The 21,270-nt window shown below is 37.9% G+C and overlaps 2 protein-coding genes, 1 non-coding gene and 2 pseudogenes across 3 annotated transcripts; 3 read left to right on the forward strand and 2 right to left on the reverse strand.

The window, feature by feature from the left end:
- Positions 1-1,206: 1,206 nt before the first annotated feature.
- Positions 1,207-2,061, forward strand: LOC147930498 (uncharacterized). The gene has a single exon (XM_087476898.1). It carries the CDS (start codon positions 1,207-1,209, stop codon positions 2,059-2,061), a length of 855 nt encoding a protein of 284 aa, XP_087333024.1.
- Positions 2,062-7,610: 5,549 nt separating this feature from the next.
- LOC147930499 (small nucleolar RNA R71) lies at positions 7,611-7,717 on the forward strand. Its single transcript, XR_015576931.1, has one exon. It is a non-coding gene; the product is annotated as a small nucleolar RNA R71 (small nucleolar RNA).
- A 6,438-nt stretch (positions 7,718-14,155) lies between these two features.
- On the reverse strand, positions 14,156-15,289 carry LOC104731707 (protein DOG1-like 3). Its single transcript, XM_010451179.3, has one exon. The coding sequence runs from the start codon at positions 15,233-15,235 to the stop codon at positions 14,387-14,389; it is 849 nt and encodes a 282-aa protein (XP_010449481.1). The 5' UTR covers positions 15,236-15,289; the 3' UTR covers positions 14,156-14,386.
- Positions 15,290-18,875: 3,586 nt separating this feature from the next.
- On the forward strand, positions 18,876-19,226 carry LOC147930500 (uncharacterized; annotated as a pseudogene).
- Positions 19,227-20,101: 875 nt separating this feature from the next.
- LOC147930501 (uncharacterized protein At4g02000-like) lies at positions 20,102-20,863 on the reverse strand (annotated as a pseudogene).
- Positions 20,864-21,270: the final 407 nt, after the last annotated feature.

Here is a 21,270-nt window from a genome sequence, read left to right on the forward strand (position 1 = left end):
AGAGGTGATGTAATGGATCACTCTGCTGGTGCCTCCCATCAGAGGAAGGGCATTCGACCGGTGTGGCCAAAACCATTGTACAAGCCCAAGCAGGCTTCAGGTGAGAAAGGTCTCCAGCGACCTGCTCATGTTGGTGGTTCCTCTGATATGGTCGAGGACACCTCTGTAGAGGTTTCCGTAGAGAATGGTACTGATGAGGGGGATGAGGATCTTCAGGATCAGGGTTTTAATGAGAGCTCTGATTATTTGCTAGAGGATGGGGAGTTTGACAATGACACTAATCATGAGGCTTCAAGGTTAGAGTCAGATATATTGCTTGCGGAAGGTACTGAGTCGGGGCTTGAGGTGGAGGACAATCCTATCAAAGGTACTCATGCTTCTGATTCTCTCTCTGTGAGTATGATGGATATGAATTCTGCTATGGCATCAGTTTCTTTGGGAAAGCAGGACAAGGTTAAACCTAAGGCGGGTAGTCCACAAACTAGAAAAGGGATCTACACATCGAAGATGAATACTTTACCTTTGGCTTCACCTGGAAAACGACTGATGGCTAAAGTTTTATCTTTAAAATCTGTAGGTAAGGGTACAAAACAGGCGGGTGTGGGAAAGCAAGGTCAAAAAGCAAAAGATGGCAGCTCTATGGGTGGCGGAAGTCGGCCTGTTAAGAAAGGGACGGTGGCTCTCCCGAAACCACCGGCTCAAACGTGAAGGTTCTAAGCTGGAACTATCAGGGCATTGGGGCTGATCTGACAGAGAATTACTTGGGTGATTTGTGGAGGAAGCATAGGCCAGATATTTTATTTTTATCAGAGACAAAGAAATATTTTTCTTATTTACAGAAATTTCAAAATAAGTTTGGCTATATTAAATTGTTTACTGTTGAACCCCACGGGGCTAGTGGTGGTTTAGTTGTTTTTTAAGAATGAATTAAACCTTTCTATTCTTTTTGATAATGATCGTATTATTGATACACAAGTTTCAATTGGGCAACAAACCGTATTTATGTCTTTTGTTTATGGGGATCCGGTCCCCCAAAACCGTCACAAAGTTTGGGATAAATTAACGAATATTGGCTCATTCCGCATTGATCCTTGGTTTATAATTGAAGATTTTAATGAATTAGTTGGGAATCATGAAAAGCAGGGGGGTGCCTTGCGTTCAGTTTCTTCTTTTAAGCCATTTATTTCTATGCTTCGACATTGTGGGATGTTGGAATTTCCTTGTTATGGGGAACACTTATCTTGGCGAGGGAATCGTTGTAATAATCAGGTGGTCCGGTGTCGATTAGATCGGGCTTTGGGTAACGAGGATTGGCATGGATTCTTCCCAAACTCGAAAGTTGATTATTTGGAGATGATAGGGTCGGATCATTGTCCAATTTTAGCTACCTGTTTGACAGCGGTCCGGCGACGGCAGAGGCAGTTCAGGTTTGATAAGCGTTGGTTGGGGAAGGAGGGATTAGTTGGTGAGGTTGAGTCGGGGTGGAATCGGACAAGGAATTTTTGGATTCCGGGTTTTGTCGACAAGATAAGGAATTGTAGGAACTCGATTTTGTGGTGGCGGAAAAATAATGTCAGTACTGGTCCATCGATCATCTCGTCTTTGAAGACGGCCCTACAAGATGCAAAGATGGATGATTCAATTACACAGGAGGAAATTCGGGGAATTGAGAAGAAATTGAAGGAGGCTTACCGTGATGAGGAGATTTACTGGCAGCAGAGGAGTAGGAAATTTTGGTTAAGGGTTGGGGATAAAAACACTACCTACTTTCATGCATCCACCAAACAACGTCGGGTGCGTAATCGGATTATTGGTTTATTTGATGCTAATAATGTTTGGGATGAATCATCTACGGGTATGGAGCACATTGCTACGACTTACTTTGGGGATCTGTTTAAGAAATCTGACGGTGGGGGTATTTCAGAAATGCTGCAAGCAATTAACCCAATTATTACGGATAGCATGAATAGAGCCTTAACTTGGGATATCTCGGAAGGAGGAATCCGAAAGGCTTTGTTTTGTCTATGCATCCGGAGAAAACTCCAAGACCTGACGGGATGACGGCTCTGTTTTTTCAGAGGTTCTGGCCCTCTCTTAAAGGAGATTTAGTGGCTTTGGTTAAGGATTTTTTTCGAACTGGCAGTTTTGATCCGCTTTTAAATGAGACTAATATTTGCCTTATTCCTAAGTTGAACGGCCCCAGCGGATGGCAGAGTTCAGGCCGATTAGTCTATGCAATGTGAGCTGCAAAATTATTTCTAAAGTATTGTGTTTTCGTCTGAAGCTTCTTTTGCTTCTTTTGGTTTCAGAAACACAATCAGCCTTTGTCTCTGGTCGGTTAATTACAGATAATATCCTGGTTGCTCAGGAAATGTTTCATGGGCTAAATACTGACCGTCGGTGTAATTCGGAGTTTCTGGCATTTAAAACGGATATGAGTAAGGCTTATGATCGGGTTGAATGGGATTTTTTGGAGGCGGTCTTGGTTCAATTAGGATTTGACAGGAAATGGATTTCGTGGATAATGTGGTGTGTTTCGTCAGTGTCGTATCAAGTTCTTTTAAATGGTCAGCCCCATGGCTTTATTAGACCACAAAGGGGATGACGCCAGGGGGATCCTCTTTCGCCATATTTATTTATACTTTGCACAGAGGTTTTGATAGCTAATATTAAAAAAGCAGAACGGGAGAAGAAATTAACGGGTATCACTATCGCCCGTGATAGTCCTATGGTTTCGCACTTGTTGTTCGCGGATGATAGTCTGTTTTTTTGTAAGGCAACGACGAATGAATGTAGGACGGTGATGGACATAATAGGCAGTTATGGTAGAGCTTCAGGACAAGAGGTTAATCTGAATAAATCCTCTATCATGTTTGGCAAAAAGGTTCCTGCTGACGTACGATCACAATTGAAATCTGTTATTGGTGATATGCTCAAATTTAACCCTGAGCTACTCTCTCAAATTAAGAGATCATTTGTAGTACTTAGGGATCGAATCCACAAGAACTCTAGATTCACACAATAGATTTAATAATCTTTTAATTATGCTAAACAGAAATATTTTAATTAAATTGCAAGATTAAACAGAAAATAAAAGAGATGTAAATTCAGATGGAATAAACGCTAGGCCTAGGGAAATTCTCAGGAAATCATGGAAAATCAGATCAATTAATTAAGTAAGCAGGATTCAACAATTAAGCACCGTTCTTGAACTCTAAACACAATTATAAAATAAATCAGTTCTCACTGCAAATATTATCTAAGTTTTAAAACCCAAAAATCCAAATCTCTTTGCAAAATTCAAGTTAAAAACCAGCAATAAAATCAAGTTTAGATAAGTTCACAAAATCACTAATTCAAATCTCTTTGCAAAAAGTAATTTTGCTCACCAAAGGTTTTATCAGGAAAATCAATTATATTCTCATACCAATCAATAATCCTAAGATCTAAATCCAGATGACTAATCAAAGATCTAGCATTAAAAACAACCTATGGTGAAGAACAAGAAAGATAATGAATCCTAAATAATAACAGATCTAATAATCCATGAAATCCCTAATGAGAAACCCTAAACCTAACAAGCAGATCTACTTAGACATAATCAATGAAACACAAAACATCTTCTGAATAAATTGCATTAAGAAAGAGACTATAGAAGAAGTAAAGGAGTTCTGAATCTTCTCTGAAGGAGTCTTGATTCTTCTCTCCAAAAGCTCTCTAAAATCTCTCACAGGGTTTTGCTCTCAAAATTTGCAGGGAAAAATAAAGCTTAGGTCTAAACAATGACCCAAAAATCCTATTTATATTCCTAAAACACGGCTAGGGACTAATGATGTAAATATGGAAAACTTTGGGGCAATTTTGTAAATCTTCAAAACTTATGGGAAAACTTCCAATTCTTATTTTGGATACTGCATCGATCGACACATCACTTGCATCGACCGATGCAAGTCTCTGAACTTCGTCTCCCAACCTTGTAGCTCAGCCTCAATGCTTGATTATGCTCCAAATCCTCCTATTTAGCTCCATTATGCTCCCATCCATGCTAAATCCTATAAATACTCAAAAAGACTCTAAAAACACCAAAAGACTCTATAAATAAGACTTATATCATGGCTAAAAACACCTAAAAACCATGATATATCAACTCCCCCAGACTTAGCCTTTGCTTGCACTCAAGCAAAACATAAACTTCATCTGTGAAAGAGGTTTGAAAACACAGGAACTCATTTTATTTTTAAAGTAATGCCATGATCATCCAAACCTTAATCCACATGCTTAGCAGATAAATCCAAATCAAACCACCATGTACTTCTCCATTGACTTTCATAGCATCCCAAATTCAAACCAAATTCCACTACTTCCTCCATTAAGCTTTCATCGGTGAGTCTCATCAATTTGATCAATATCAAGAACCTTCTAGACTCATTCCCGTACAATACCATAACAAGCAAGACATATCTTTTACCATATGTGGTACTCTTTCTCTCCCCAAAACTTATTCTTTTTAATTTTCCTTAGAGCTTTACTTTGTTTTTTTTTTCTTTTTTCAAAGTTGTAGGCGAATAATGGGGTCATTGGTAATTTACCTACCCCTTGCTTCCAAGATTTGTGTGATCATTTGACTTAAGAGTTGAATAATGAGGTCACAGGTAATTTACCTACCTCTCTAAACTGATCAAAATCATCTCATCTTTTATTCTCTTTTTTTTTAACAAAGCTCTCAGGATTTTTCTTAACATGAATAAGGGAGAGGAATACCATTTTCTTTTGTAGCCTTACTTGTCAGGTATGAACAAGGAGTCAAGCTCTATGAACATCAATCTCCTTGATGAGGTTAAAAGAAAAGTACAGAAATTACCTCAAGCTTTTATGGATTCTGTTGAAAATTTGGATGTCTCTGGTTCGCTGATCAGCCATTGGATTTTTCATTAGTCGGATTTGTGGATTCAATCTGCAGCATTAATCAACCAAGGCAGTACACTAAAAAGAAAAGTCATAGTTCCCAACAAAATTTTGACTTAATAAAACCATTTTTTTTTTCCGAGTGACTCTCAAAAACAAAAACGTATTTTGTAACTGCCTCCCCTATACTTAAACAACATTGTCCCCAGTGTTATCAAGTATGAGATTGGCGAATAAAATAAAAATAAATGAAAATCAAAAGAAAAATAAAAAAGAAAAACCTACCAGTGGGTTGCCTCCCACTAAGCGCTTGTTTTCAGTCATTAGCTTGACTGTGTCGGATCTCAGGTATCCGGTGGATCGGAACATGGCAGTGAATGCTTCCGAGAGTATGTCCTCTTCATCCAAGGTGGTGTGTAGGCAGTATGTGCATGAGATCGGCCAAGGATGTAAGGAACAGGACCAGGGTGGGACTGAGGTGTGTTTGGCTTTCTTTTAAGTCCTACAAAATCATCAAAAGAAGAAACAAGCACTCTACGATAATCTCGTGGCTTGGCTAACTGCACAACAGTTTTTGTACCTTTCAAATTCTTATTGATGATAGGAGAAGGTGAAGCATACCTCGGCCTTACCTGTGGGTTATGGACTGTGGAATGGTGAGATTTCAGCTTTACAACTGGTCTAAGACTTGCAGTTAAGGATCCAACACGAGAATCTTCGATTTTGGACAAGTCCGAGCTGACTCTGGAAGGAGTGTCGATCGATGCAACAGCTGCATCGATCGATGCTCGGCCTGCAACTCGTGCTTCTTCAACGCTTCTGCAACTAACCTCAGCAATCTGTGTTTCCATTACAAAAACGTCATCTACCAGCGACTTGTCATGCATCAGAACCTCATCATGGTCTCTAGTATTGATTAGATGATTTCCACTCCAATCTTCAAGCTTAGCAGCTTGCTTGCTCACTTTCTCAATAGTCTCCAACTCTTTGACATACCCAGCAGTAATGTCTTCATGAAGCTCTATGAGTGGATCATCATCAGAAGCAATCTTCACAGAAAATGTCTGACCATCAATGGTGGAAGCTCTTCTCATGACCAAATCATCCACATTCAAAGATATGTATCCGTTCTTAACATCAATGATGGCACCAGCTGTAGCCAAGAATGAGCGTCCTTAGATGAGAGGATCACTAGGCTCTTTGTCATATTCCACCACAAAGTCAGTGAGAATCATGCAATCTCCAATCCTGATTGGAATATCCTCTAAGACACCTTCAGGAATCCTCCTAGATCGATCAGCTAAGATAAGAGAGATCTTAGTTGGCTTAAAATCCGTCATCCAAGTCTTACAGCAACAGAATGTGGCATCAAGTTGACACTAGAGCCAAGATCACATAGAGAGTGAGGAAACCTTCCTGTGGAGATAGAGCAATCTAACACAAAACTTCCAGGATCTGGTTACTTCTCTGCAATCCTACTCTGAATCACTGCACTTACTTCCTTAGAGACAACCACCTCATGCTTCTTATCCTTCTTCCTCTGTGGAGGCTGCTTCAACAGAATTGAGCTGACATCCTTTGTAAGCAGTACTCCTTCCTCAGGACTCAAACCATTGGTGACCATCCTCTTTACATATCTCTTAATACCAGGAGAAAACTTGACAGCATCAATCAAAGGCATCTCAATCATTACCTTGTCCATCATAGCTTTGCATCTAGCTTCTTCAATCTCTTGTTTGGATCTCCTAGGATTGGGAAAAGGAACTTTAGGCTTGTAGGCTTGCTCTGAATCGGATGGTTGAACTGGAACAGAAACCATAGCTGTCTATGGGGGGTGTCGATCGATGCTGACATTGCGTCGATCGATGCTTGGTAATGATTGCATCAATCGATGCTCTTGTGTAGTGTCGATCGATGCTGGACCGACTGACGTATCTTCATCTTCTTCCTTCACCAAAATCGCATTACAAGCATGCTTGGGGTTCTCAGTTCTTCTAGAAAGAATTTCCTCTTGTCTTTTAACAGACCCAGCAGTCTGAATCACTTGATTTTCCAGCTTCTTGACATGAGTGTTTAATGCATCAAACTTCCCAGTCAGTTCATTGTAGACATTATCAATCTTCCCATTGAATGTCACTGTCAACAGCTCTTGTCCTTAAAGAATTTGATCAAGCATGGCCTCCATTCCACTCTCAGAAGTCTGTGGAGGTGGAGACTGATAAGAAGAATTACCATAGGTCCTTGTAAAGCCGGTGTTCTGTTGTTGCTTCTGGTAATCTGGCTTAGGCATGTAGCCTGTAGAGTTCCCACTGTAAGGTCTATTGCTTTGTTGATTTCCAAATTTCTGACCCTGATATCCAGCTCCATACACATAGTTGACATCTTCTTCTGTAGTCTCTGGCTTTGGCTCAAATGTCTTAACATCTTCGGCAAAATGGACAGACTTCTTTCCCACAAGAAGATTGTGCACTGTATCCAACTTAGCATTCACCGTAGCAAACTGATTTGAATCATGTCCTTCATGTGCCCTTCTCTGCTCTAAGTCTGCATTCTTGGTACTGTTGCTTGATGCTAGCCTTTCTATCAACTTTTCAGCGTCATCTGGATACCTTGTCTTGAAGTTCCCATCACTAGCTGCATCCAAAGCCATCTGATACCTCCAATCAATACCACTGAAGAAGATACTAATCAACTGCACCTCTGAGAAACCATGATGTGGACAGTCCCTCTGGTATGCTTTGAACCTTACCCAAGCAGCTTTGTAAGATTCAGCTGGTCCTTGTCTAAAGGTAGAGAGCTTGATCCTCAGCTCATCAGACATCACATCATCATAGAAGCAGTTCAAGAAAGCTACCTTGATGTCATTCCAGGTCTTCAGAGATCCTGGTTTCAGCTGCCTTAGCCAATGAGAAGCTTCCCCAGCAAGAGAGTAGGGGAAAAGCTTGCAGTGTAGATAGTCCTCTGTTACTCCATTAGCCTTGATGCTTGTGACTATGTCCTCAAAGTGTTCAATATGGTCTAGAGGCTTCTCATGTGTCCGGTTCTGGAATGGCCTTTGTCCAACAAGAGCGAAGTAGGCAGGCTTCAGCTCAAAATCATTCCTTGGGAATGGAGGAGGGATAACTGCGGAGCGGTTCTCATAGAATAAGTCTGGTCTGTTGAAATCTGCAAGCGTCTTAACAAGGTCTCCATTGTCATCCCGTCACCTTTGAACATTCTCCGCATCAGCTCTGGCATTGCGTCGGTCGATGCCTTCCTGGTTGCGTCGATCGATGCCATCGTTGCGTCAATCGACGCCATCTGCATTCCCATCGGCGACGACGAGTTCCTCCTGAATGACTCGTCCATCAGCATCAAGTTTCTGGCCTTGCTCGTTGTACACATTACCCTCTTGATCCTTCAAAACCCCAGCCTCATCAGGTCTCAATATGATTGTATTGGCCATCTTCACTGACTTGGCTGCTTTTGTGTTTTCACGCTCTAGTTGTCCTAACTCTTGGTTTGTAAGCTTCACACTAGACCAGTAGGATTTTTCCTGGTGCTAGGCTTAGGCATGTACCTAAAACACACAAGAGAAAAGAAACAAAAGCGTGTGAGTAAAATAGAAAAAGAAAAATCTAGACAAAATCAAAGACTTTAATCTAATGGTGAATCAAAAGAGTCCCCGGCAACGGCGCCAAAATTTGATATGCTCAAATTTAGCCCTGAGCTACTCTCTCAAATTAAGAGATCAATTGTAGTACTTAGAGATCGAATCCACAAGAACTCTAGATTCACACAATAGATTTAATAATCTTTTAATTATGCTAAACATAAATATTTTAATTAAATTGCAAGATTAAACAGAAAATAAAAGAGATGTAAATTCAGATGGAATAAACGCTAGGCCTAGGGAAATTCTCAGGAAATCATGGAAAATCAGATCAATTAATTAAGTAAGCAGGATTCAACAATTAAGCACCGTTCTTGAACTCTAAACATAATTATAAAATAAATCAGTTCTCACTGCAAATATTATCTAAGTTTTAAAACCCAAAAATCCAAATATCTTTGCAAAATTCAAGTTAAAAACCAGTAATAAAATCAAGTTTAGATAAGTTCACAAAATCACTAATTCAAGTCTCTTTGCAAAAAGTAATTTTGCTCACCAAAGTTTTTATTAGGAAAATCAATTATATTCTCATACCAATCAATAATCCTAAGATCTAAATCCAGATGACTAATCAAAGATCTAGCATTAAAAACAACCTATGGTGAAGAACAAGAAAGATAATGAATCCTAAATAATAACAGATCTAATAATCCATGAAATCCCTAATGAGAAACCCTAAACCTAACAAGCAGATCTACTTAGACATAATCAATGAAACACAAAACATCTTCTGAATAAATTGCATTAAGAAAGAGACTATAGAAGAAGTAAAGGAGTTCTGAATCTTCTCTGAAGGAGTCTTGATTCTTCTCTCCAAAAGCTCTCTAAAATCTCTCACAGGGTTTTGCTCTCAAAATTTGCAGGGAAAAATAAAGCTTAGGTCTAAACAATGACCCAAAAATCCTATTTATATTCCTAAAACACGGCTAGGGACTAATGATGTAAATATGGAAAACTTTGGGGCAATTTTGTAAATCTTCAAAACTTATGGGAAAACTTCCAATTCTTATTTTGGATACTGCATCGATCGACACATCACTTGCATCGACCGATGCAAGTCTCTGAATTTCGTCTCCCAACCTTGTAGCTCAGCCTCAATGCTTGATTATGCTCCAAATCCTCCTATTTAGCTCCATTATGCTCCCATCCATGCTAAATCCTATAAATACTCAAAAAGACTCTAAAAACACCAAAAGACTCTATAAATAAGACTTATATCATGGCTAAGAACACCTAAAAACCATGATATATCAATTGGTATTTCTAAGGAAGGCGGCATGGGTTTGTATCTGGGTATTCCCGAAAACCTGCAAGGCTCAAAAGCCAAGGTTTTTAGTTATGTTAAAGATCGTTTAGATGATCGCGTTAATGGTTCGTCTGCCAAGTGTTTATCAAAGGGTGGTAAGGAAATCATGATTAAATCGGTGGCGTTGGCTCTTCCCACCCATGTTATGTCCTGTTACATGCTACCACAGGATTTGACGTCTAAATTAACGAGTGCTATAGCTACCTTCTGGTGGAAGTCTAATGACAAGGCTCGAGGTATGCACTGGGTTGCTTGGGATAGATTGTGTAGAGATAAATGTGAAGGAGGATTAGGTTTCCGTGCTTTGGAACAATTCAATGAAGCCATGCTGGCTAAACAGTTTTGGCCCGTGTGATGAAAGAACGATATTTCAGGAACAAACATCCTCTTATGGCAAAGAAACCAAATAAACCTTCATTTGCATGGAGAAGTATTTACTCTACTAATGGGTTGGTGGAACAGGGAGCGAGATGGGCGGTAGGTTCGGGTTGTTCGATTTCGGTCTGGCGAGATCCATGGTTACCTGACATTCGTCCACGACCAGCAAATGGTCGGGGGAGGTTGTGGTTGCCGAGTTTGATGGTTAATCATTTAATTAATCCAGTTACGAAGGACTAGCATTTGCCTACTCTGGAGGAATTCTTTGATCCAGTGGATATCTCTCTTATTCGGAGTATGCCGGTCAGTAAAAATTCTCAGCTGGATAGACTATGATGGCATTTTACTAAATCAGGAAAGTATTCGGTCAAATCAGGTTATCGGTTGGCCCAGGATTTACTTGCGGATGTTGAGTATGGGCCAACTTGTGTGGCCTTGTGGGCACAATCTTGGAAGTTGGATGTACCCTCGAGGATTCAACACTTTTCTGGCAGATTGGGTCGTGTACTCTTCCGGTGTTAGAACGGCTTGCGAATCGGGGTGTCCGCTGTGATGCTTTGTGTAAGAGGTGTGATTCTGCAGTAGAGACTATAAATCATGCGCTTTTTGGATGTCCACAGTTGCGAAGTATTTGGGAGTTGTCTCCAGTGGTGCTAGATCAGGGAGGTTTCCCATATGACTCGATCTATGCGAATTTAGATTTCATATTCTGGCGGGCTTTTTCCCAATCTGGGGTTTCAGATATAGCCCTTCGTCTTCCATGGGTGGTATGGTCAATTTGGAAAGATAGGAACAAAAAAGTTTTTCAAGGTATCGAGCTAGAGCCAACAGAAATTTTGAATCAAGCGGCTAACGATAAATTATTGTGGATGGAGACCAAATCTTTCTCGGCACGTTATCTGGACCCTCCGCCTTTATTGGAGGAGAGGGGTCCCTTTCCCGTTGTCAGGTGGATGGCTCTTGGAAATGTACGGATTCGTTTCAGGGTCTGGGCTGGTGGTGCTGCAGTGGAGAAGATTCAACGCTTCTTTTGGGAGCACAGAGTCAACGATGAAGCCTAACTCCCTTACATGCGGAATTACAAGCGCTGATCTGGGCTATGGCTTCCTTACTGGAAGCGGGAGTTGTTTGCCAAGCTTTCGAGACAGACTGTGCAGAGTTAGTTGTAATGGTGCAGACGCCGGACGATTGGCCTGCTTTCTCGAATTTGTTGGAGGACTTTGCTTTGCTCCGAACTTCTTATCTTTCCTTCACCCTCGACAGGATACCACGAGATGTCAACGTAAGGGTGGATTGTTTTGCTCAGTCTTCTAGATCTCTATTTTCTGAATCATCTTTTGTAAACTCTTATCCTCCTGTTTGGGCAACCAATCTTGGAGTTTTATTTTAATCTATTAATGTTTGGTTGAAAAAAAAAAAAAAGACAATTTGTTGGTAGTAGTAAAGACTAAAAAGTATATTTTAACAGTAAAAAATATTTGTGTGTACAAATACACTTTTAGTGGTAATATAGATAGTAGATTTGTAAATGGATATACATTAGTGTATTATAGCAAAAAAAAACAGCTATTTTCTATAACTAAAAATTTATCTTCATTTTTATACATTGTTTTTACTTAAAAAAAAAATCAAATATGTATTCTTTGTTAAATTTAATTTAATTTAATTTTTATAACTTGGAACTCTTCTACAACTATTTTATTTAACTAAAAATGTATGTATTTATTTATTTTTTTCAACCAAACAATAAATTAAAAGGAAATTCTGCGGTTAGTTGTCCAAGCTGGAGGGAAGGGGTTTACAAAAAAAACTTCAGAGATAAGAGAACGCGAAGCACGACAAGACAATCCGCCTTCGTATTTGATGCGCGCGGGATCCAAAAGATGGAGAATAGTGGGAAGGATTCCAGCGAGTTAAACTCATCGAGCATGTTCGACAAGGACGGCTACTATTCAGGGGACTGCACCATAGTAAGTAACTCAGCACAATTAGTCTCGAAACGTTGACAAGCGATTCCTGCAGCACGTATCCGCTCAATGGCCCATAACAACGCTTCTAACTCCGAATGCAGGGGGTCCGTCATAGACACTTGGCCCCTAACAACAAGGTTCGCTCCTCACCAACGCAACACCACCAGCCCAATCATGAATGCATATTGGTTGCTTTCCAAGAACCATCAATCTGACAATGAGGTGAAGAAACCTGGACATCTGAATACGAAGATGGAGCTGACATGACTGCCGTAAAAGAGATCGCCTATTCCCAGACTAAATTATCGCCCAAAGTCTGAGTAATTATATCATTCGCCTCTATCTCTTAACCTTGATTTTTTTTATGGCCTTCCAGATTGCCTATAAAATCCATGGTAATTGAAGAAGTTGATCAGGATCACCCTGTTGAGAGGCGTCCCTCCGGAAAAAAAAATCCAAATTCGAGTACACCGACTCATATGGTAAACCCTCTGACAAGACCGGAGTTAGAGATAAATCTCAAACTTCACACGAACGAGGACATTCAAAATAAAAACGTGATTAATAGTTTCAACCGTAGAGTCGCATCTTTTACATCAAATATCACAATGGACACCTCAATGTATCTATTTACTTACTAAAAATATTTATTTATATTCTTTGATAAATTTAATTTTTGTTTTAAAAATTATAAACCCGCACATCGGACGGGTCCTAATCTAGTAGTACTATATAGTATAATTTTAAAAAAATTGTGCAATGTCCCTTAAATATGGTAATGATAAAGATTTATGTACAGCAGACCAAAAAATAATATGTACACATAGCATTTTCCTTATTTATTATATTTTATGAAACTAAAGTAATTTTTAGAGAGCTTTAAGTTAATTTGCAACCCTCAGATTAATTGGGTGATATAAGACGATTCAAACATTTCTAAACTTATTATATGTCAAGTCTCATATTTTATAGTGTTCAAAAAAGTTGTCTAGGCGATCGCTTAGGCACCGTCTAGGCGCTAGACGCTAAGCAGACGTCTAGACGACCGCTTAGACCGCTTAAAATCATATAATATTATTTTAATGTATATTTTTTTATTTTTAACTACATATATTTAATTTTTTTATGTTTTATATTCATATACATATTTATAAATATTTGTATGTTATTAATCTAAATTAAATAAATGTATTTTTACTAATTTTAATTTATGATTTATTATTATTTCTTTCTTCTAACATATATTTTTACATAATTTTACATATAATGTTCCTATTGTAAACGCCTAAACCGCTTAAAAATGCCTAAATTTCTAACTAAGCATTTTAGATGCTAGGCGCTGGATCTCCACCCACATACCGCTTAACGTTTTTTTTAAGACCGATATTTTATAAGTACTTATTTATGGTAAGCCCTTGTGCACTCTCCATCTAGCTAGCGTGTTGGGGAACAAGGTGATATACTTGCCACGCAAACCTTTTACTCATCGGCAGGTGTACATGTCACACCTTTTGAACCTTCGAGTGTTTGATTTGTCTGATTCATATAAATATCTCCTTCTGGTTACCAACAAATATATGTATATACTGTTTTTTTTTTTTTTTTACTTTGTGAAAAGGAATCTAAAACTTAGTGAAAAAGATTATTCGAATGATATAAAGATTCAATACTGCCAAGCAGCAATTTCCAACGTATATTGATGAAATATTTACTAGATTTTAAATATATTGTTCAAAATTATTTACTCCAATTTGTGAGTCATTACAGCTAAAAATACAATATAATTTCTTAAATCAAACTAAATTAAGAAAAGAGAAATTGCATAATATATACTTTAATCCTACATAGTGAACAAATAAAATTACTCAAAGAAAAATCATGGTGTTTAGAGCGAAACCACAACAATTTATTTTGTATTCATACAAAAACAAAAAAGAACGTCTCTTGACATTTAGCATCTTTTGTTATTCATTATATAAAACAAAAACAAAAGCTTATGCTTGCATCATCTCCTAACTGCGCCGCAGGCCGCATTCACTCGTACACATATTACAAGACACTTAACATGTTCTTATCTCTACTTGGACAAATATTACACAAGATTACAAAAACGTACTAAAACGCAAACTTACCCTTATATTATACATTCAACTTTTAAACTCATGCACGCTCACATTAACAAGTGGCTGATCTCTTCGACTTCCGCGTTCCACCTCCTGCGGCGGTAGCATCCTCAGCACGTGCACACCCAAAACGTCCCTCTTCTCTTACTCTTCCCCACTCGTGCAACGACACGTGTAGTCTTTTCCCGGCAAGCAAAAACTCGGCCGCTTGAACCGGTGTAACAATCTCCACGATCTTCCTAAGCGTCTCAAACCGCAGCTTATCAGCTTCCGCCATTAAAGCCGCCATGTCCTCCTCGTGTTTATCTAAAGCATCCTTCACCACCACATTGCCATCAACCAAATCCATGGTGTAAGCCGCGATGGCGATAGGCATATCCGCAACATTCTCTTGCAAATTCGCCGATTTCTTTGTTATCTTGTCTTCTTTCTCTATGACCTTCATATGCAACTCATTGATTTTTGCAAGCTGTGTCGCGGTAAGATCACTCATGAAACCACTATGGTTTACTTCGACGCTTTCATCGATCTTGAGAAGATATTGAGAAAGCTGCGTCTCGGCTTGGGATCCACATAGAGCGTAAATAACTCTAATGAAAGAAGAAGGGCGACATCCTCCCATCCATAGCAAACCATTCTCTAGAGAAGAGTTCCACGACGGTGAAAGGTAGCTTGAGCAGCTTCGGCCAGAGAGCTCCGATCGTTTCTCGGCGTACCTTTTGAAGTCATTGAGGATTTGACCAACGAGTTCTCCGAGTTTGTGATCGTCGCCGCTTGCTCGATGATGATTTATGAGTGCTTCTTTGAGATCAACGATGTGTTTAGCTTGTAAGCCCATCCACTGATAGTAACATCCTTTTCGAAGTTGTTCAATCCCAAAACTCGAAGAACCAGCCGCCATCTCTCTTCGTTGGTTAGTTCATGAATTTATTTTAACGTGACTTTATAGCCTTAGAGATACATTGGATTGGTGCAAGTATATATTCTCTACATGTGGTCTAAGATTTTTTTTTTGTCGTCATATACTTTAACAACATGCATATACGACGGTACGTGGAATCAAGATACGATGGGCTTTTATGTGAAATCGTGGGTTTAAGTTCAAACCTCTCTTAAATTGGTAAGTTTATCTCTTGGTTTGTGGATCTTTGCTTTTAGAAGGAAACGACAAAAGGGCACAGATGTATATACGAGTTACATGCTGACAAAAGAGTGGTGTATACAAATCGTAGATATTTTCAAATGATAATGTATTATTAAACGAGAAAAAAAAATTCATAGAAATCTGTATAAAATATGATCTAAATCGCACTCTCTCTTATGTAATTAATGTTAAGTTATATATGTACGTATTACAACATCCTTGGTGTAATTATTTGATCTTATTTTTGTAAATCATGTTTTAAAACTCCATTTAAGTTTGATAAATACTTCAGTGATGAAATCTATTAATACATATTTAAAATTAAATATATATATTTTTAAGCTTTTGAAATGAATTTTATGAGTAAATGTGTATACTAATCAGTGGACTCTATGAGTGAATTACTAGAAATACAATCCAAAGTATACTGTAAAGATTTTAGAATCCACAAGCATAAATCTTTATTTCTTAAGAATCAGATTTAAAATTTTGAAAATAATTAAAATTAAAACGTAACTTAAAATACATTTAACAATAAAAAATATTTTTTTGTAAGAGTTATTTTTTTAATAGTGTTTTTTGTAAGAGTTTGTTATGTAAACAATGGTTTTTTTTCAAAGTACATTTTATAGATATCAAGATTATTACAACAAACATGAAAACAGAGTATTCAATGTTATTACAACAAACATGAAAACATAGTAACTTTAGATTACAAAGACGTCATTAGAACTATTGGATGATGGGGGAGTAAGCTTGATACTAGAATTTTTGTGTGTCTATTCTAGCAGGTTTAATTAACCTTATGTAGTTGTAGTATTTAAGGTGTCAATCCAGTTGAGAACTTTGCTATCACTCAAAATACAATCAAAGTATCATAAGTCAAGTCAATTCAAAGAGTGGGTTTATATCTAACAATCCTAGAATGGTTGAAACACATAATGGAAATGAACTACAAGATTAGAAACGAACATGCATGACAAGAAGCAAAAATAAATGAGTAAAAGCAGAAATAAGTCTAAGCATGAACCGAACAATAATAACAGAAATGGTCTCAAAAATGCTAATAACAATCAGAAAGATAGAAGTCTTAAGAGATGAGAGTAATTGATGTCGGCGGAGTCTCCTAGTATACATAGTGTTTAACATGTCACAAACAAACTCCTAGTATACATATATAGTGTTTAACATACCACAAACAAACTATCCCTAGACAATAAACATCACAACTTAGCAAATCCAATCTCTTGACAAAAGCTACTCAGACTCATCCACTTCCAAACCTATCTCTAGCTAGAGAAACATGATCAAGCAGGCATGACAAACAAGTTCACTCACGTCAATAAACATCCTAGACAACTAATCTCTTAGGCTAGGAATGTAATTCTCTGGCACTAGTTGGTCAGACATTTCATCAAACAACTTTTGGGTGTGGAAACGTCTAAGACCTAGTTCCAATTGATCAGAGAGAAACTAGTATTTTTAACTCTAGTCCAGAAGGGAATCATACGAATCTAAACTTAAACACCCTACATACTAAGATTCTTTACCTAATTTATCTCATCATCAAGAACTCTAACACACCTCGGATCCAGAAATGATATCAAGGATGGAAACCCATAAAACATTGAATCAACCATAATCAGATAGATAAAAATGAGATGAACAACTTTGTATAAGAAATCTAATGCAAAAACTCAATAAAATCAAAGATATCTGGATTACAAAATAAGAAAACATTTAAGCTGGCTACAGATAAACCTTAAGGTCAAAACGATATCTCTTGGGTAAAGACTTAACAGAGTATTTATAGCAAAACATGGAAAGCCCTAAAACATAAAACGACAAGATAGAGAGGCGGTTCGGAAATCTTCTGAAGCGTGCGAGATCGGTCGTTCTAGTCGTATGTCTGGCGTGGTTGGTCGAGTCAAATGTCATCTCTTCCAGGCATGGTGGGTCGAGTGGGATGACATCCATTCCAGGCATGGTGGGTCGAGTGGAATGTCGTTTCTCCTGGGAGCATCGGTCGAGTCGCATGTCTGGAGTCGCATGACTTGAATCCTGGAGTCGCTTGATGTGAGTCTTGGGAGCATCGGTCGAATCGCATGTCTGGATTCGCATGACTTGAATCCTGGAGTCGCATGTCTGGAATCGCATGACATGAGTTCTGGGCGCATCGGTCGAGTGGCATGTCTGGAGTCGCATGACTTGAGTCCTGGAGGTGATGCTTGAGTCGCATATCTAGCGTGGTGGTCGAGTGCATGTTGGTGCTTCTTCTTGGGAGAGTGTCCAAGTCGCATGTCTAGCGTGGTCGGTCGAGTGGAATGTCGTCTCTCCCAGGAGCGTCGGTCGAGTGAAGCATCGTCTCTTCCGGGAGCACCGGTCGAGTCAGAAATCTGGGTGTATATGCATCCACTAAAACGGTGATAACTATTAAAAAACGTCTCCGATTGACTTGAAATAACCGGCTTTCGAAATATAACTCAACTCCCTACAACTTTGAAGAATACGTCAGAAGTTGAATCCTAATGGAAGATTTTCATTTGACTAGATCAAAGAGGTGAAAGAACGTCTAAGTCAGGTCTCTGGGTAGTGCAGGTCGAGTCGCTAGTCATGCACGACTGCAAGTCGAGTTGCTGGACTGATTTCCTGCTCTCTGCTTGCTTTTGATGCTTTCCACATCTCCTAAACACCTGAAACAACTCCAATATGCAAGACCAATGTAAAGACTACCTAAACATGCATATTATACAAAAGAGACTAAAAACAATGCAAAATAATGAGTTAAGTGAGTAAAATGAATGACAAATGCGTGATGAAAGAGTGTAAAATATATACATATCAAAGCTATATATAAATTGTAAATTTAATGTTAATATCCATTATAATATATATATATATATATATATATATATATATATATATATTCTTTGTGTTGTGGGTATCTTTTGTGTTTAAATGATGTAAGCTTGAGAAATATTTAAATTGCTTCCTAAATCATATATATGCAGAGAATCAAAATTGAGAAATATAATATATATATATATATATATATATATATATATATTTTAAAAAAAAAACAATTTTGACAACTAACCTGGGGAATTTGATTTCGACTATTTGATTTTGTTCCGTTGTCTATATTATTATTGGAAATTATTTAGATAGGCACATATTTTGCTATGTAACTTCCTTTTTTGTACTATCTAATTCCTATTTCTTATTGGACAATGAAAGCAGAATGAAGAATTCCTTTTTCTTATACTATTTATTTTGTTTTGGATATATATACTATTTATTCACATTCATTCATTCATATATTTTCTTTTTCTTTTCTACTAATTGTTCTCACTTTTTTTTTTGTTTCTTGACTTTGTGGCAGAGTCACAACAGAGACATGGCTCACATGGCTCGACATTACACGAACCAAAACGTTGACACGAAATACACCAAGATATCCGTGGGAGGTTTGCCTTGGAAAACAAGAAACGAAGGTTTGAGAAGCTTCTTCCAACAGTTCGGAGAAATTATCTATGTTAATGTGGTTTGCGATAGAGAAAAGGGACGATCACAGGGCTATGGCTTTGTCACATTTAGAGATTCTGAATCTGCAACGAGGGCTTGCCAGAATCCAAAACCTATAATAGACAGACGAGAGGCCAAGTACAATTTTGCATATATTGGTGCAAGGGTTAACAATAACCAAAATGACCAACAAATACAAGTAGCTACCTATGTACCCAACTAGGACCAGTTTGCACTGCAATATTATGCCTATAACCCTTATTGTTATTGGACACACCATGACCCTTACTACTTGTACCAACCTGGCTTTTAACTTTTGTGAGCCATCTCTTACGTTGTTGTCTCAAACACTACTTGTTTTATTTGCTAAAATACAAGCTGTTTAGTCCCTGCATGACTATATATATATAGTTAACTTTAACTTTTTTTATTCATTACATCTCCTCTATTTCAACAGAGAATAAGATTATATCTTTCAATCGTAATTATATTCTGGAATTGTTGACCCAAGTCTGATAGAACATTTCTCCAAATTTGCCTTCTAAACATATAAATTACACACACTGATCAAATAGTATACTCCAAATCATGCACAACAAGACCAAGTATTCAATAAAGATCATTGGAAATGGTCTTAAAGCATACATCATAAGCTTAAGATGTGAAAGTTTCTTACTTATCACCCCATCATCATCAAAAATGCAGTTAAAGGTTTTCATTAGTTTCTTCTAAAACCTTACTTCTTCATCTGTTAACCAGACCATATACCGAAAGGTGTAACAAAAGCATCCACTTTCTTGAAGTGAAAAGTGAGAATTATTGTTTTAAGCCAAAAAAATGCAGAAAGGGTCCCAAAGTTTGCAAAAAAATTTGCTTCCCTTTCTTGCGTTTAGAACACTCTCCACTTTCATAATTAACTTTTTCTTTCCCTCTGATAGTTTCCTTAGCTTTTGATGAGACTCCTAAAAAGTTTGAGCTTGAAGAAAGTCTAGTTATGTGAGGATAAGCAGCTAAGAATTCCTCCAGATTAGGCCCAGGAGTAGTAGGTCTTGGAGGTTGTGAGATAGGAGAGTAGGAGGAGAGCTCAGAACTAAGAGATTAAGGCTTCTCGTCCACAAAGCTATAAACGTTGGAGCCCTCTGCTTCTTCAAAAATAGGGGCTACTGGAACATCAAGGATGTCATCATGATAAACTAGTAGAACAAGATACGGGCAGTGGTAGGAATCATGGTTGATGCAAGAACAGTTAGTACAAATCCTCTTGAGTTTTTCATACTCAAAACCTATCGTGGCCCTTTCACCTGATTCAAATTTAACTTTTCCAAAAAAATGCAAACGTTCTATGATTCTAATTCCTATCTTTACTCTTATAAAAGCAATTTGCGAAGTAGTCTCTTCATTGAAATCCAGATGAACCACCTCCCCAAAAGTTTTGGCAATAAACCTAATAGTTGCTTCTGAAACATAAAGCAAAGGTATACCTCGTATTTGGACTCACAGATCAATACTAGTAAAAAAATCCAGCTCAGGGAAGTCTTCCCACCTTTGCAAAGCGACAAACCCGTTATAATTCACCCAAGGTCCCCTTCGTAGAACGGTAAACAGATCAACTTCTGAACAGAATAAGAAGTGGACATAACTGTCATCTAATACTCGTCCATGAACCCGCAAAGCTATACCCCAAAGATGAGGTAAGGAGAAGATCACACGTCGAAGGTCTTGCTCTCTGGGGTTAAGGGGTCTCCCAATCAAGCTAACACGGTTCCTAGCTAACATACCAACGTAATTCTCATGAGGAATAAACAGTATTGGGTCATCTCTGTCCAAAACCATATATTGCTAGTCATTCCACAAATCAAACCATGTAAACAATGGTTAGCAAACAAAAAAAACAAAAAACAAAAAGAAAATTAGAGTAAGAAATATCCAGAGATTGACTAGAGGTTAACCAGAAGAAAAAAAAACTAATGTTTTATAGCTCATGAATATCTTACACGAGATTCCTGGTGTTAAAACTCATGTTTTAAAAATTTCCACGTAGTATTGATTACACCCCGTAAAATTGTTAGGTATATCATTTTCGTTTTAATTAATGACTAATCTCCGTCTAACATAGATTATCTAAGTATATCTGTCTAATTTAATTATAACCTGTTTAATCTGATTACTTCCCGATTAATTTTTTGTATACCAATTATTTTTATAATCAAATATAAATCATTTTTTGTTATTTAGATATTTAAATTAAGAGTTTATGATGTCTTACA

Source organism: Camelina sativa, chromosome 12 (assembly GCF_030686135.1).
Source record: "Camelina sativa cultivar CO46 ecotype springtype chromosome 12, ASM3068613v1".
Classification (NCBI taxonomy): domain Eukaryota; kingdom Viridiplantae; phylum Streptophyta; class Magnoliopsida; order Brassicales; family Brassicaceae; genus Camelina; species Camelina sativa.

Excerpts from the sequence above, each read along its gene's own strand:
- LOC104731707 (XM_010451179.3), bottom strand. The coding sequence starts at position 15,235 with ATGGCGGCTGGTTCTTCGAGTTTTGGGATTGAACAACTTCGAAAAGGA.
- LOC147930498 (XM_087476898.1), top strand. The coding sequence starts at position 1,207 with ATGTTGGAATTTCCTTGTTATGGGGAACACTTATCTTGGCGAGGGAAT.